The sequence below is a fragment of the Scatophagus argus genome, chromosome 19 (genome assembly GCF_020382885.2).
Source record: "Scatophagus argus isolate fScaArg1 chromosome 19, fScaArg1.pri, whole genome shotgun sequence".
Lineage (NCBI taxonomy): Eukaryota > Metazoa > Chordata > Actinopteri > Scatophagidae > Scatophagus > Scatophagus argus.
The window spans coordinates 9,280,010-9,293,937 of NC_058511.1; the positions used below are offsets into that span (position 1 = coordinate 9,280,010).

Genomic DNA, 13,928 nt, shown 5'->3' on the forward strand with positions numbered 1-13,928 from the left:
ATCCCACTGAGGATTTTTTAATAGTGTTTAGAACAGCTACATCAGGTGTTTACCACACAGACAATACATGCTAGTTGGATAGAATATAATCAAAGTTACCCTTTTATTTAAACCATTTGAATTTCTCTTTTTTGTGTGTGTGCAGGGGAGATTCTGTTATGGTGGTAATTCAGGTAAATGTATCACAGGACAGCCAAGTAAATAATTATTTGTCCTCCCTCCTACACACTCTATTATCTCCAGCACAGTCCCCGGCACACCCACACACTCTCAATCTCCCATTCCCAGATAAAACAAATGTAAACAAGCCCATTATGCAACAGTTCTGTGGGATTTAAAACGTGATTATGGTCACTGAATGTGTTCAAATATTCGCTTTCATGCTGTGGTTGATATATATATATTATATATATGCTCATCTAAAAACACAAAATGTGCCCTTCGAAGGTGATAAGCAAAATCACAATTTAGTTTGGATATGTTTTAGGGGTTTAGTTAAATACTGGAATAAATATCTGAATACTTTTTGTCTCCACGGAGCGGTCAAGTGCAGTTTACAGACTGAACATATGTAGGGAAGTGTTTGAAGGGATTAAATTTATCACTACATTGACACGTATGATCCCAGTGAATAATTTCTCAACCCAACAGCGCAGAAGATCCATCCAATCAGCACAGATTTACCCAAGATTAGTGACATTCACCTACTGTGAAATGCAGTCTCAATCTCCTCCTCTGTTCCTGAGTTATGCTGTTAAATAATAGCCAGAAAAGCGTTTTTTCAGGACATTAAGATGTCACAGTGAAGTTGACCTTCTGGATATAAAATGTCATCACACTATCTTTTAGACATTTATGCAAAATTGTCTCCTAATTGGCATATGAATTCTGAGATCAGAGTGACCTTCACTTTCGGTCTCTGAAATTCTCATCAGTTCATCATTGAATCCAAGTGAACATTTGTGCCAAAATCGAAATTCCCTCCAGGTGTTCCTGAGATATTGACAGACAGTCCAAAAACATTATGCCTCCAGCTACTGCTGAGAGACATAGAGACAAGGAAATAAAAGAAGCTGCGGGCTTTCTGTTATCCTTTCATTTTAGCAGTTACCTTTGGTCATCTGCCGTACAACTGATCCTCATATAGACGTAAGTCCCTCTGCTTCTGCACAATCAGGTACTGACCTTGTGTGCGGTTTTGCTTTTCCTGACAAAGCGTGTTAAGTGACCACAAGTTATGGAAGTACAGGACTTACAGAAAACTATTCTGAAATAGGTCTGTCTGAGCACCAAAATGCCAGATGTCACTTTGAATTGTTTTGGTCCTGAAGATGCTGAAGGTTCAGCATCTGCACTCAGGCCAGGTGTGTCATTATGTAAGTTGTTTGGTCATCTTTTCAGCTACTGAACCTTCCCCACTGCCATTCTTGGCCTGTTCGCTTGAGCCATATTACATCATAAAGGTTTTATATAAGATCTTCGGTCATAAATCAATCGAATTTAATATGTATGTCTTGTATGCTGTGCATACAGCGATCAGACAGACCCTCCACGATGTATCAAAATGTGTTATGAACTCCATGATTCCCATAATCTCACTCTCATACACTGTAAATAATTTTGGGGTGTTTCAAATTAAAATTTCAAATTTAAAGTTAACTTAAACCAAATAATTATTTAAACATTTTCTTCTTCTTCTTCTATTTTTGCAAATGTAATTTTTAAATTAACCAAACCTGAGAAAACACGGTGAGTATCCATAAGCTGAAGAGTTGTGCGAAATGAAGAGTCAGTTCTTCATTTCGCACAATCAACAGTTTCAGCTGCTTCTACTGGAGCTATTTTGTTCCTGCATTGGTACAAAGACATCATGTGCACCTGCTCTCAGAGAACTGTGATTTGTAAGGGGGAAGAGTCTGAATTCAATACGATGACTTATCCTAAAGTGTATCAAAACCACACAGTTTCCATTGTACACGTTTTCTTCATGAATAAAAAAGAAGGGTTTCTCAACCATGACACATCAGTTAGGCTCAGTGCATTTATATTTTGGGATTTAAATCACTCCTGCTATTGTGCTTATGCCGCATTCACACTATTGCAATTCATGCATTGACCCAGCAGTCATCCTGAGTGACATGTGAAAGCATCTTAAGCTTATTTCTTTGAAACTGCCAGAATTAAAAGCATCTAATGGTCAGATGTTAAGTCATCGTGCCCACATAATAATAATATCACTCATATTCCTGATTCCTTAGGCTCGTCATGACTGGCTTTATCCCCTTCACACCTAATTTCTACCATTAGTCATCCTTGCTGCTGTCAGAGAGGCGATGGATCTCTTACTAACTAAGTAGGAGTTTCTCAAAAGATGAGAGTGGAGTCAAGTAGAGGGGGATGACAGGAGATTGGTGGCACGGGGGGAATTAATTTGTTACAGAAGTGGACCTTAAGAGTTGCGCTGTCAAGTTGTGGAGGTTACACTAGTCTCTAGGAAGGTATCAGATAAGGTAAGCTGATGACAGGTAATGAGGGTGGATGGATGTGTGTGTAATGGAGAGTCAGGACTATCAAAGTACCAGACGAAGTAAGCGAACTGGCTGCACCAGAGCTTGAAAAAATACTAATAAGTTAAACTTCAGCAGTTTTATTTGCTTTTTTAACTTTCATACTCTCCTCCAGGTCAAACTGACCTGTTTTACTTGGGGGAAGTATTAGACATTTTGTGTTTTCCTTGCTGCTACCATAATGAACTTGAAAAAACTTGAAAATGAAAAAAAAAATCAATTTCCATCATAACGGGGAGAAAAAACATAATTTTAAATGACTGATTTTGATCAGTTTGACCCGAAGATCCTAAAATGAAGCTAAAGACTGAAGTAAAAAGGTCCCAAAACCAGAATGTATCCGATCTTTAATTAGACAGCATTTTTCACCTGTATTGGCTTCTCTGGACTGGATGTCTGTAAAATTCAAAATAGACTTTAAAATACGCCTCACATACAAACACCTAAATGATCGAGCACCATCTTATCTTAAAGAGCTCATAGTACCTTATTATCTAACCAGAACTCTACGCTCCCAGGATACAGGGTTACTTGTGGTTCCTAGAGTCGGCAAAAGCAGAACGGGAACCAGATCCTTTAGTTATCAAGCTCCCTTCCTATGGAATCATCTTCTAATTTCGGTCCGGGAGGCGGACACCCTCTCTACATTCAAGAGTAGACTTAAAACCTTCCTTTCTGATAAAGCTTATAGTTAGGACTGCCTTAGACTGGCCCCTAGTTATGCTGCTATTGGCTTAGACTGCTGGGGGATCTCCCATGATGCACTGAGCTTCTCTCTCTTCCTCTAACTCTCCTTCTGTACACATTCATGTCACATCAATGCATGTCACTAACTTGACTTCTTCCCCGGAGTCTTTGTGCTTGTCCTGGTGTCTCTCAGGTTCCCATGGATCGTGTCTGGACCTCCTTCAGTGGTTCTGCTTGACACAGACAATTGTTATTACCACCTGTTATATTCCTGCATTATTATTATTACTGCTATTACCATTACTACTATCAGAATCATTATTGTTGATACTGTCATTGTTATCCCAGCTTGTTATCTCATTGTCATGCATCTCTATCTATATAGCTTCCCCACACACACTCTGTTGCCCTCTCTCTCTGTCTCAAAACCCAATCAGTCAAGACAGACTGGCAGGCATGAAGCATGAAAAAATGATGAAAAATAATTTCTGTTCACTGTGACAGGAGGCTTGTTTTGCTCTTTAAAGTGTCATCTTCTGTCTACATGGACCATTCAGAGGGAGCAGGAGTTAATGCACAGATACAAACAGTAACTTCCTGTTGTCCATTCACCTGATAATACACCATGTCCCAAAAAGAGCTGACAGGTCACGTCACAGTATAGCAGCTATCCCATTTCTGGCCATGCGTCGATGTCCACAAAGCTGGTTTAACTTCTAAAGTAAACATAATTAGAGCGAGTGTAAAGTGAAAAGCAGAGCTTTGCCATCCAGAACATTTATTAAGCTCATTGTACCTTAAAAAATGTCCCTCACTCACACTCACCATGCCACATTATGTTTTTCTGAGAAGCCAGGGGGAGGGGAGTTAATGTCTCCTGGTCCTGGTTTAGGGCTGGTGGCGCTCTCTGTCTCTCTCTCTCTCTTTCTGAAGCACACACACACAGACACACACACCTTCACACAGCATGCAAGCAACATATACAGTACACGATACAGACAGCATACAGGCAGCACATGCATTGCACGCCCACCCACAATCTGGTAAATTAGCCATGACAAATCCTGGTATGTGCCAGGCTACTAACAAGCACACTCATACAGTACAATCCTGCGCCAACACGTGCACACACACCAGTGTTTGAACAGGCCATGGCCAAAGGGATGAAGGCAAATGATGATAACTTTTACTACAGAGCAGATTTTATGCAGCCAGTGACGGCTTGTGTGTGTTTGTACTTGTGTGTGTGTGTGTGTATGTGTGTGGACACTGCGGGATGGCACTGCATTTTGGGGATGGTGCCAACGTTGATATTTTCCAGTCTGTATTTACATCCCACCATCTGTCCCTCAAACATTCCCACAACACCACCTTCATATGAATATGAAATGACAACCCCAGGAGCATAAGCCAGCAGTTGGTGCCATTACATAATCAATAACACCAAAGTATTTTCCATCGAGCTAATGGCTAACTGAGTAATAGTAATGTTTCTATGGAGAGCATTTGCTACACCACTGTAATTAATGTTATTAATGAGGGAATAATTCAACTGTGTACTTTGGTAATTGCCTGGAAAGCTGCTCAGGTCTGCCATGATCAAGGATTACATAATTCAAACACTGCTACCGGCTCCTATTTAGTCTAATGGATGTAATATCAACGAGCAGGGACTAAGGGGCTAATTTCAGTGTTGTTAATATCAACCTCTGCAACAATCAGTGGTCCAGTTTGCTGTTGAGAAGAGATGACACAGACTTATGAAAAAAGCTGTTGTTGTTGTTGTTTGGATTTTAAGCTGCAGGTCAGACACAAGACACTGCTGAAATGTAAATCTTGCCTGGCAAGAAGAAAAAGTCCACAGCCACGTCTTTATTAGCTCCACAGGTTTGATGCATTAAGGTTTGCGCTGGTGTGATTTTACGCAGAAATCCAGGAGAGGAGAAACCCCTAATGAGCAGTGTGTGGGAGCAGCTTTGACTCCAGTAACTGTCGCCTCACATCATGTGTGTGAGTCATCAACATGTAACATCCCTAGTGTTAAAGCTTGTCACACAACTATGGACTGTGTAGCCAAGACTGATGAGCAATCGACATATGCTGTGCACGAGTTCATATCATTAAAAGGGTTTATGCAAGTGCAATACAGATTTGTACTTGTACAAAGTTGGTGGACTCACAGGAGAGCCTGTTATCACAAGCCCAAATTAACTCTGTGAGCCCTGCATACAGACATTAAGGTTTTCTGCTTGAGGGGGGGCACACAGAAAAGCAACATCTGTTGAAGTGGAGAAAAAAACAAGTTGAACAAACATCTCCCGCTCTCACAGTGCCCAGGCCTCTGTGTGAGCTCCATTAGTGGCCTCCATCATCCCTCACCTTTCCCCCACTTTGTGATCAACCTCAAACTGATTGAGGGTTTCACGGCTCTCAAACTGGAGATTATTACAGTCGACAGTCCTCATGAGGAGCACATACAGAGCTGTTGTTGAAACATGTGCGGGATCAAGCTGCTGATATTTTTTTTTTAAATCAAGCTTAAAACCATGTGCGGTGAAATGCCACCTGAAGTGCGCACACACACACACACACACACTGCTGCTAACAGGAAATGACAAGAAAGGCCCCACATCATTAACTACTGGTGATTTGGACATAAATCTACTCCAAAGGTCTGTGGTAAGTAAGTAAATGTGTAAGTAAATCTAAAAATTCTGTATAAAAGCAATTGATAGTGAAGCCAAAAGAAGCATTAAGATACACACCTTAATTTCTTTGGATAATTTAGTATGCAAAAACAGGTTTCAGTCACTTCTTGTGCGTCAATGGTACATGCCACTCAAGGGCTTGTCCCTCCATAATGGTTCATCCTCTTCCTACTCATCATTGCCAGGTTTCTGCTGCATGAGGCATTCGCTTAGCAGTTCATCTCTGGGGTCCATCTCCCTGATGTATTCCTGGATCTCTGTTGTTTAATCCTGGACAGTGCCTCTGAGCTTAGTGTACAGTCTCAGGGTGCTGGACTCATGAGGAACTTCCTTGTCTTGATATTATTGGCCTCTGTCTCCTCCTTTGGCTGACTTCTCAGGACCTGCGTCACTCTGTGTAGGTATCCGACTGCAGCTGGCTTCCTTGTGGTCTCCTCATGTTTTCCATTTGCCTGTGAGATCTCAAGGTATTTTTAACTGTCTTGAACATCTGTAACGTTGCAACCCCCCCAGTTCCGATCATCTTCCCTCTCTTTGATCCATCTGACCACACTTATCTAATCCGAATGACATTGTGATGTTGTTGCTGTAGATCATGGTGATGTGGATCAGCAAATCAATGTGCCACTCATTCTTGACATACAGCTCGATGTCATCTATGTAGAAGAGGTGACTGATGGATACTCCACTTCAGAACTGGTATCAGCAGCCACTGTTTGTGATGATCTGGCTGAGGGGGTTCATGTCAGCTGCCCTTGTGTTAAGGGAAAATATGTATATGTCTACTGTACGTGGCCCAGGTTTAAAAATGTGGGAATTACCCTTTAAAGTTCTGTTTTGTTTGTTTGTTTGTTTGTTTTGGGTTTTTTTTCACTGCAGAAAACACAGGTATAACCAAATGCACAACGGCTCTGCGACACATTTTGTCAAGTTAAGACTTTTTTTTGTTTAGGTCATGTTTCATGTTTTCTGTTCAATTTTCTAACTCGTTTCAGACCATCCCACTTCCTGTCTTTGTGTGTTTCCCGCCATGTGTGATTGTCCGCCCCGCCCCACTGGTTCCAGCTGTCCCTCGTTTTTCTTCTCTAGTGTATTTAACGTGTGTTGTGCCTCCACTCTGTGCCAATTTGTCTCTTTCCTGGATTTGTTTGCCTTTTGCGATCCCCTGTGTACCCAACCTTTTCGGACTATTAAAGACCGTGAGTCTATTCATCAATACCTGCTCTCCGAGTCACGCATTCGAGTCATGTTCACTGTGGTTTTCCCGGTCTTTCCCTGTTCAGGTGTTCCAGTTAGTAATATCAGACTGTTGAAACTGAAGCAACTAAATGGAATTTAGCCAGTCACTAATCTTTCCTACTTCCTCCATGTCAAAACATCTTCTCTCATCCATTTTTCTCATCCAAGAATCAAACATTTTTTTCTGCCATTTCATTTTACATGATAATTAATACATATTAGTCATTAGTTACTGACATGTGATTATGAGTTTATATAATCTCTAATTCCGAAAATATATTTTATTGAACATTTACGGTTTTGCACTGGTCTTAGTTTATAAAAGCACTAATAGCTCGGCGTGTAAAAACTTTTACGAGGAGGAGATATCTGCTCATGTATTCAAACATGCTGGCAGGTCAGCAGTCTCCTCGTCCCCATGTGGCACGCTGATCCCCTAAACCAGTACCTGTCTAAACAGTCTGGCAGATAAACTGCTGTTTGTGGCTGCTGAGGCTGCCAGGCTCATCCAGAGTCTTAGCAGCAGCTGACAGGGAGAGCATACAGACTTATTATCATCACTCCTCTCACACTGTCACAGGCACGTGTACATGCGTGTGGCTGCTTCACTCCTGAATCATAATTATAGCGCAACAATCCAAACAACATTTTTCATGTTTGTGCTTATGAGTGCATCATTATCTTATCAATGCAACAATATACCAAGATAAAGAAGGTCAAGACGAGGGTTACATGGATGGTAAATTGCAAGAAGAAAATTGACATCTGCAGCCTCACTAGTTGTGTACATTATAGCCACCTATTCAGAGGGGGAGCACATCCAAACTGCAAAGCACACCTGACTACATAGCACATGTTTTCACACGTTTGTAGTATCTATATCTGTTAGTCTCATTCACTCCCCCTCCTTCTGTTTCTCTCTCTCTCTCTCTTTCTCTCACACACACACACACACACACACACACACACCATGCACAAACTGAGCAAACAGGATTCAAATGTGTCTAGGTGTAAATTGAAGCTATTTTCCGGGGCAAGGTACTTGCTTTCTCAATACACCATTAGTCTCTTCAAACAGACCCATCTGCGCTCCAGAGGAAGAGGCTGGAACAATTTGAAGTGGAAATAAATAAAACAAGAACAAGTCAGGTGTAACACAAGGACTCCTCGAAAGAAACGTGCTACAGTAAATACACGTGACGGAGCCACAGCTGGATTTTATTCCTTTATTCTTCTTGTAGAAAATGTACAACAAAGACAATACCATACAAAATAGAAAAATGGCACACGGTACTCACAGGTTCACATGTTTAAACACGGTAAGGGCTATACAATACTGCTTTGGCATTTCAAAAAAACAAAACAAAACAAAACAAAAAAACACAGACTAAAGTGCAAGATTTTCCATTCATTTTCTCATTTAAGTACATTCACAGGTTTGTTTCATCTTTTTCACAGAAGTTTCTTGTTCACAGCATCTCCAGGATCTCATCTGATCTTGTGTCGAGACATAGTAAAGTGCGGATACAGAACGCATGGGAGACACACCCCAGTTTGTCTTTGTAAAGCATTCGCTGTCAGTTGTAAGCAGATTGTCAACGGTCACAGAATGGTTTGTCTTTTTGCTCTCGCTTTTCTCACACACTAACACACACACACACACACACACACTTGATGCTCACACAAAAAGAGACCTTGTGCCCTTTTTTTAGACTTCACTGGGCGACCTGGACCGATATGCCTTGTTGGCCTGAAAGCAGCCGCAGAGAAGCATGTAGATGGAACGCTGGATCTCTGTGTTCCTATAGGCGTAGATGATAGGGTTGATCATTGAATTGTATGTGGCTGGCAGCAGGGTGGCATAGGTGTACACTGATGGATACTCCCGCTCGCCTACCAGACAGTAGATGGCGAAAGGCAGCCAGCTGGCGCCAAAAGTCCCCAAGATGATGGCCAAAGTGGAGACCCCCTTCTTAGTGGCCACATAATGTGACGTGGCAAAAAAGTGCTGTTGGAGAGCAATCTGGTGGGCGTGGTGGCACACAATCTTACATATCTTGAAGTAGAGAGTAAGCATGAGCACAAAGATGGCAAAAAAGGAGGTGGCCAGCAGCGTGATGTTGCTCCGGGTCAAAGGGCGAACGATGCTGCAGGAGGCAGGCTCGTCCAGGCAGTTCCAGCCGAGCACCGGCAGCAAGCCCAGGAACAGAGACACTCCCCACGTCCCCACTAACATCAGGTGTACGTACTGCAGCGTCTTCTCTGAGAAGTATGTCAGAGCGTTGTAGAGCGAGAAGTAACGGTCCACAGTTATGGCCAAAAGGCTGCTGATGGATGCAGTGAAGGAGGCCACCAGAAAGCCAACCGTGATGAGGCTGATCGTCTCAGAGGAGATCACATATTGAAACACAAAGTTCAGGATTAATCCCATGCCGGCCAGCAGGTCTGCCGTGGCCAGGCTGCCAATCAGCACAAACATGGGAGTCCTTAGTGTTGGCGTGTAGAAGATGATTGCTACCACTATGGCGTTTTCACAGGCGATGACAGTGCCTGATATGCAGAGCATGATGTCCCACGGGTTGATAGGGAAATCTAACGAGGCAGTGGAGAACTCCAGGCTGCTATTGTGCTCTGGAGAATCAGTCTCCATCCATGGGAGAGCTTCTCCAGCCACATGGCTCGCAGAGGAGTCGTTCACCACCAGCGACTCGTTCATATCTCCAGCTGTTGTCCTTTTGTCCTGTAGGCAGCAGAAGAACAAGTAGACTGAATGCTTGTTTTAAGGATGTCAAAAGTCAGAGTTGTTACATGACAGCAGCAACAGAGTTATTCAAGTTTCAGCTTCTTGCTAACTGACATATGAGCAGGTTGTTTGCTTGCTATTTCCTAGAAGTGAAATTTAAAGGAACCTATAAATCTACTTACTCTCTAAAACACCAAAGTGCCCAATGCAAAAATTCATATGAAGGATGCAGAATTTATATCAATAGTTGCAGCACGATAAATTTAAAAGAATAAAGCAGTTGTAGCCTCAGACTATAGTCAGCCATAAAAAAAGTGATGCAGAAGCAACAAGAAACATCCACCCTGGAACAGATTTTTGCCATTTTTCTAGTGCACAGCTCCCTTTCAATTTATGAATTTGAGTTGCACAGCACAGAAATAGACTTTCTAGATGGGAAATGGGTTCATCTTCAAATCTGTCGTCGTGAGTTAATACTGAAACAAATCAATTTTGTATTTCACATGCAAAAGTCCAGCTGTCAGTTTAAAACTAATTTGGGATGTAATATCTCAGGCAAACCTCTGTGTTGACAACACAAATGATGAGATCAGCTTTTAACGCCTGGATTCATGGCGTTAATCGTCCCAAACTACCAGCATGCCACACTGTAAATCTAGTTTTAGGGTGGATTTTCCCTGTCAAACTTATTGGAAATGTGAAGCAGGAAAAGGTGCAGGAGCTGTCCGCGGTGCTGAAATCACAGAAGTAAACTAAGTACCGACAAACAAAACATCGTTCATATCATAAGTTTCCTGTCTGCTGCTTTCTACAAATGATTTGTAATACTCTAATTCTCAGTATCTATAGAATTATTTCTATTTTTGTCGACTAAGAAATATATAGCCTTTATATATATATTAAAAAGAATATTCGACAACTTATTTTTCTAAATGATATCATAGTATTACTTTAATCGTCTATTAGGATCGTCCAATGAGTTTTTTTAATTATTATTAACTAATTAAAATAAAACATTTCTAACCAGTTTTTTCATCATTTCCCAATCCCAGTTTAGAATACCTACCTCCGTGACAGAACGGTTTGAGCTGACAGTTTCGCTGAAATCAGAGCCCCTCGTCCGACGAGCGGGAGAAAATATCAAAACAAAAAGGATTCAGAGATTATCCCCCTTTTCCTCGCTCCTTTGGACTCTCTCAAGTGAAGCCCTTGATTTTGTTGTGCTTCCCACGCATGGGACAGACACCCAAGGCAGGGGTGGTGTGAAGCATTGGCCGGTGTTCAGCTCGGTGAGGAAGGTGAACGTGAGGAGGAGGAGGAGGAGGAGCAGGAGGAGGAGGACAAGAGGGGATCCGACCGGAGACACGCGAAGAGAGCTTTAAAGCCGACTGACGTCAGGGGGGAGGGGGGAGACTGAGAGGGGGAGGGGGAGAGAGAGATAAAAGACCGTCTCTTTCTCTCTCTCTCTCCCTGTTATCACTGTTCCTGTGTGTGTCAACGCTTCTTCACTAAGAAAATGAAACTTCGGTATCTCCTGCCAGGCTGCCCGTCTATCCCGAGAACGTGTGGCCTCATGAAGTTTGGTCTCAGGCAAACTGTGGAGGAACTGGTCCAAAGGCCAACATACAAGGTCCCGGGTGTCATCCTGGTGCTGCTGAGTTTCACACTGGATAGCCTAGGTGGAGAGGATCTGCCATTGGCATCACCCAAAATTCAATTAAAAATAAATTTAAAAAAAAGCTAATCAGTGCTGATGTGAGCCTTTAAACAGACATGAGTATCATAACTGTTAACAAGCCTGAGTTTGCTGGAAAGTCAGCCCTGTGTTCTCTAAGTTAACAAATTAAAGGTATAGTGTGTCTCAGAGTTTCACAGGCGGAGTGAGTCAGCTTGTCTTAAACGCCTCCTAATTTCACCCAGTTTAAAGTGTGGTTTCGCCGGGGAGTCCTGGTGCCTCTTGATGGTCTACATGCTGTTTCATGGTGCCCCCCTAAGGCAATGCTGATCAGTCTCCTCACCCGTTTGGATCAGACTGGATTATCTTGACAAATCAATTCATGTCTGATGTGAATTGGCATATTAGCAAATATTAGCATGCTAAGATGCTGAACCAGTGGTGAAAGCTAGTAGATATGTGACAGTTAGATGAGGGAAGTATATTTATGGTAGTTTAATATTAAGCCAGTATCAGTAAAATCCAGGAACGGCTGCAGAGCCTGAAAGTATGCATAAGCAGAGATACCACACACACACCTAGATGGTTTGAACACAGATATATTATATATAAAATCTTAACATGAAACCACTAACCCTGCCTACCTAAGCCGGCTTCCTAGTATGCACAATGAATGGGCCCAAAAGATATCCTGTCTTAAGCCCTTACTGAAGGTATTAGCTTAGCTCCCTGCAGAGCTGTGCACCTAAAGACGGAGACTTAGCATGTAGTGACTGTTAATTAGCATCAAATATCATTACAGATCACACTCTAGGCAGACATTTTGACTTGTCCTGCAGCAGATTAAAGCACAGTTGCAATTTATATCATTAACTAACTATGGCCCAACTAAACAGAAGGTTAACAGGTTTAACTAATGTTACACTTGTCTTTAGCAAGTCAAAATGACTAGTGTTTGTTGGCGATGAAAGAAAGTAATAGTAAGTAACAGCGAGAGCAGACAGAAATAATTAGAGCCATTGTAAACACACAGAGGGAGCTGGTGTAGGCGTGACAGATGGTCTGAAACAAAGGACTGGCTAACAAGCTAATGCACTCTGGGAGAAGGTTCGCATAAAAATCCTATACACTATGCAACACCATGTGAGCTATCTCCCGGGGCTGGTAGATTAACCACCTCAGTGCAGCACCGTCCACAGTACTGCGTGTACATGTATGTATTTCAGGAACAGATCCGGCTCGGACTGATCAGTCTCAAAGCAGGGTGCATGCTGAATGCCTGCAACAAGTTACAGTATCTCAGACACACACCACGACTCAGTACACACTAGGCTCACCATCTGGGTAGATGTTCATTGAGGAACAAACATCTTGTTATAGCCTACCCAGTATGTACTGATAGTGCTCGTTACTACATTTTGAACATTCACATCTTTTTTTTCCTCATGATTAACTAACTTTTTGTTTCTGCTCTTATTTACCAAAAAATGCTTTAGTATGAAACTATTATTTATTCTCCAGAGGCCCAGACCGACTTCTTGTGCTCTTTATTGTTTGTGCTTCAGATGTAAAATAAATTAAAGCAGGTTATTTATAGGTTACTTATTACTAGGGCATATATTTAAAAATGTTTAATACAGCTACTTAAATGATAAAGGGCTTGACTTTAAGAGAATGTAATATTTAGGGTTACCAGAACTGTTGCACCAATTAAATATCATATAACAATGAATGGCATATTGAGAGGCAGTAATGGGAGGCAGGGGGAGATTCAAAGCAGCATAGCAATATGGTAACCAGTTTTGGTTTCCAGGCAACAGCTGTTTGTCCACCTTTTGTCAGTGGATGAGGGGCTGGAGGGTTGTCTTCATTCATTAAGACAGTGCCTAGTGACTCATAAAAGACCTAGGCATATACACAACCACACACAGGCCCAAAATACACCTCAAAATCATTTCTGGTTGCTTTCTAAAACAGACTAAATGAAACAAATTTAATTTCCACCCAAACAGAACCACTACCTTACAAATAAACAGCTTCTAAACATTAAACATTCTTGTTGCTATTTATGTGACAACTACTTCCAAAAAAATATCAGTGACTACATGCGATTATTCATTCACGCCCAAGTGTGTCGACAGGTTTCACTGTAATGAGACTCCTGCCATTAGAAACATGAAAACATGAGAGGAGCAGAACCTTATATAAAAGACCACTTTTCCCTTCAAGGAGACAAACCCCAACCACCTACAGTCCCCCTGCCTGCTCTCATGTTGAAGAGAGTACACACATAAACTCAAGTACCGGTA

General features: G+C 41.9%; 1 protein-coding gene across 1 annotated transcript; it reads right to left on the reverse strand.

Annotated features, from left to right (window-relative positions):
• Positions 1-7,969: 7,969 nt before the first annotated feature.
• On the reverse strand, positions 7,970-11,288 carry LOC124051083 (G-protein coupled receptor 6). The gene is made up of 2 exons (XM_046374133.1): positions 11,011-11,288; positions 7,970-9,941 (listed from the first exon to the last, which is right to left on the reverse strand). Exon 2 carries the CDS (start codon positions 9,915-9,917, stop codon positions 8,910-8,912), a length of 1,008 nt encoding a protein of 335 aa, XP_046230089.1. The 5' UTR covers positions 9,918-9,941; positions 11,011-11,288; the 3' UTR covers positions 7,970-8,909.
• Between the last annotated feature and the right edge of the window lie 2,640 nt (positions 11,289-13,928).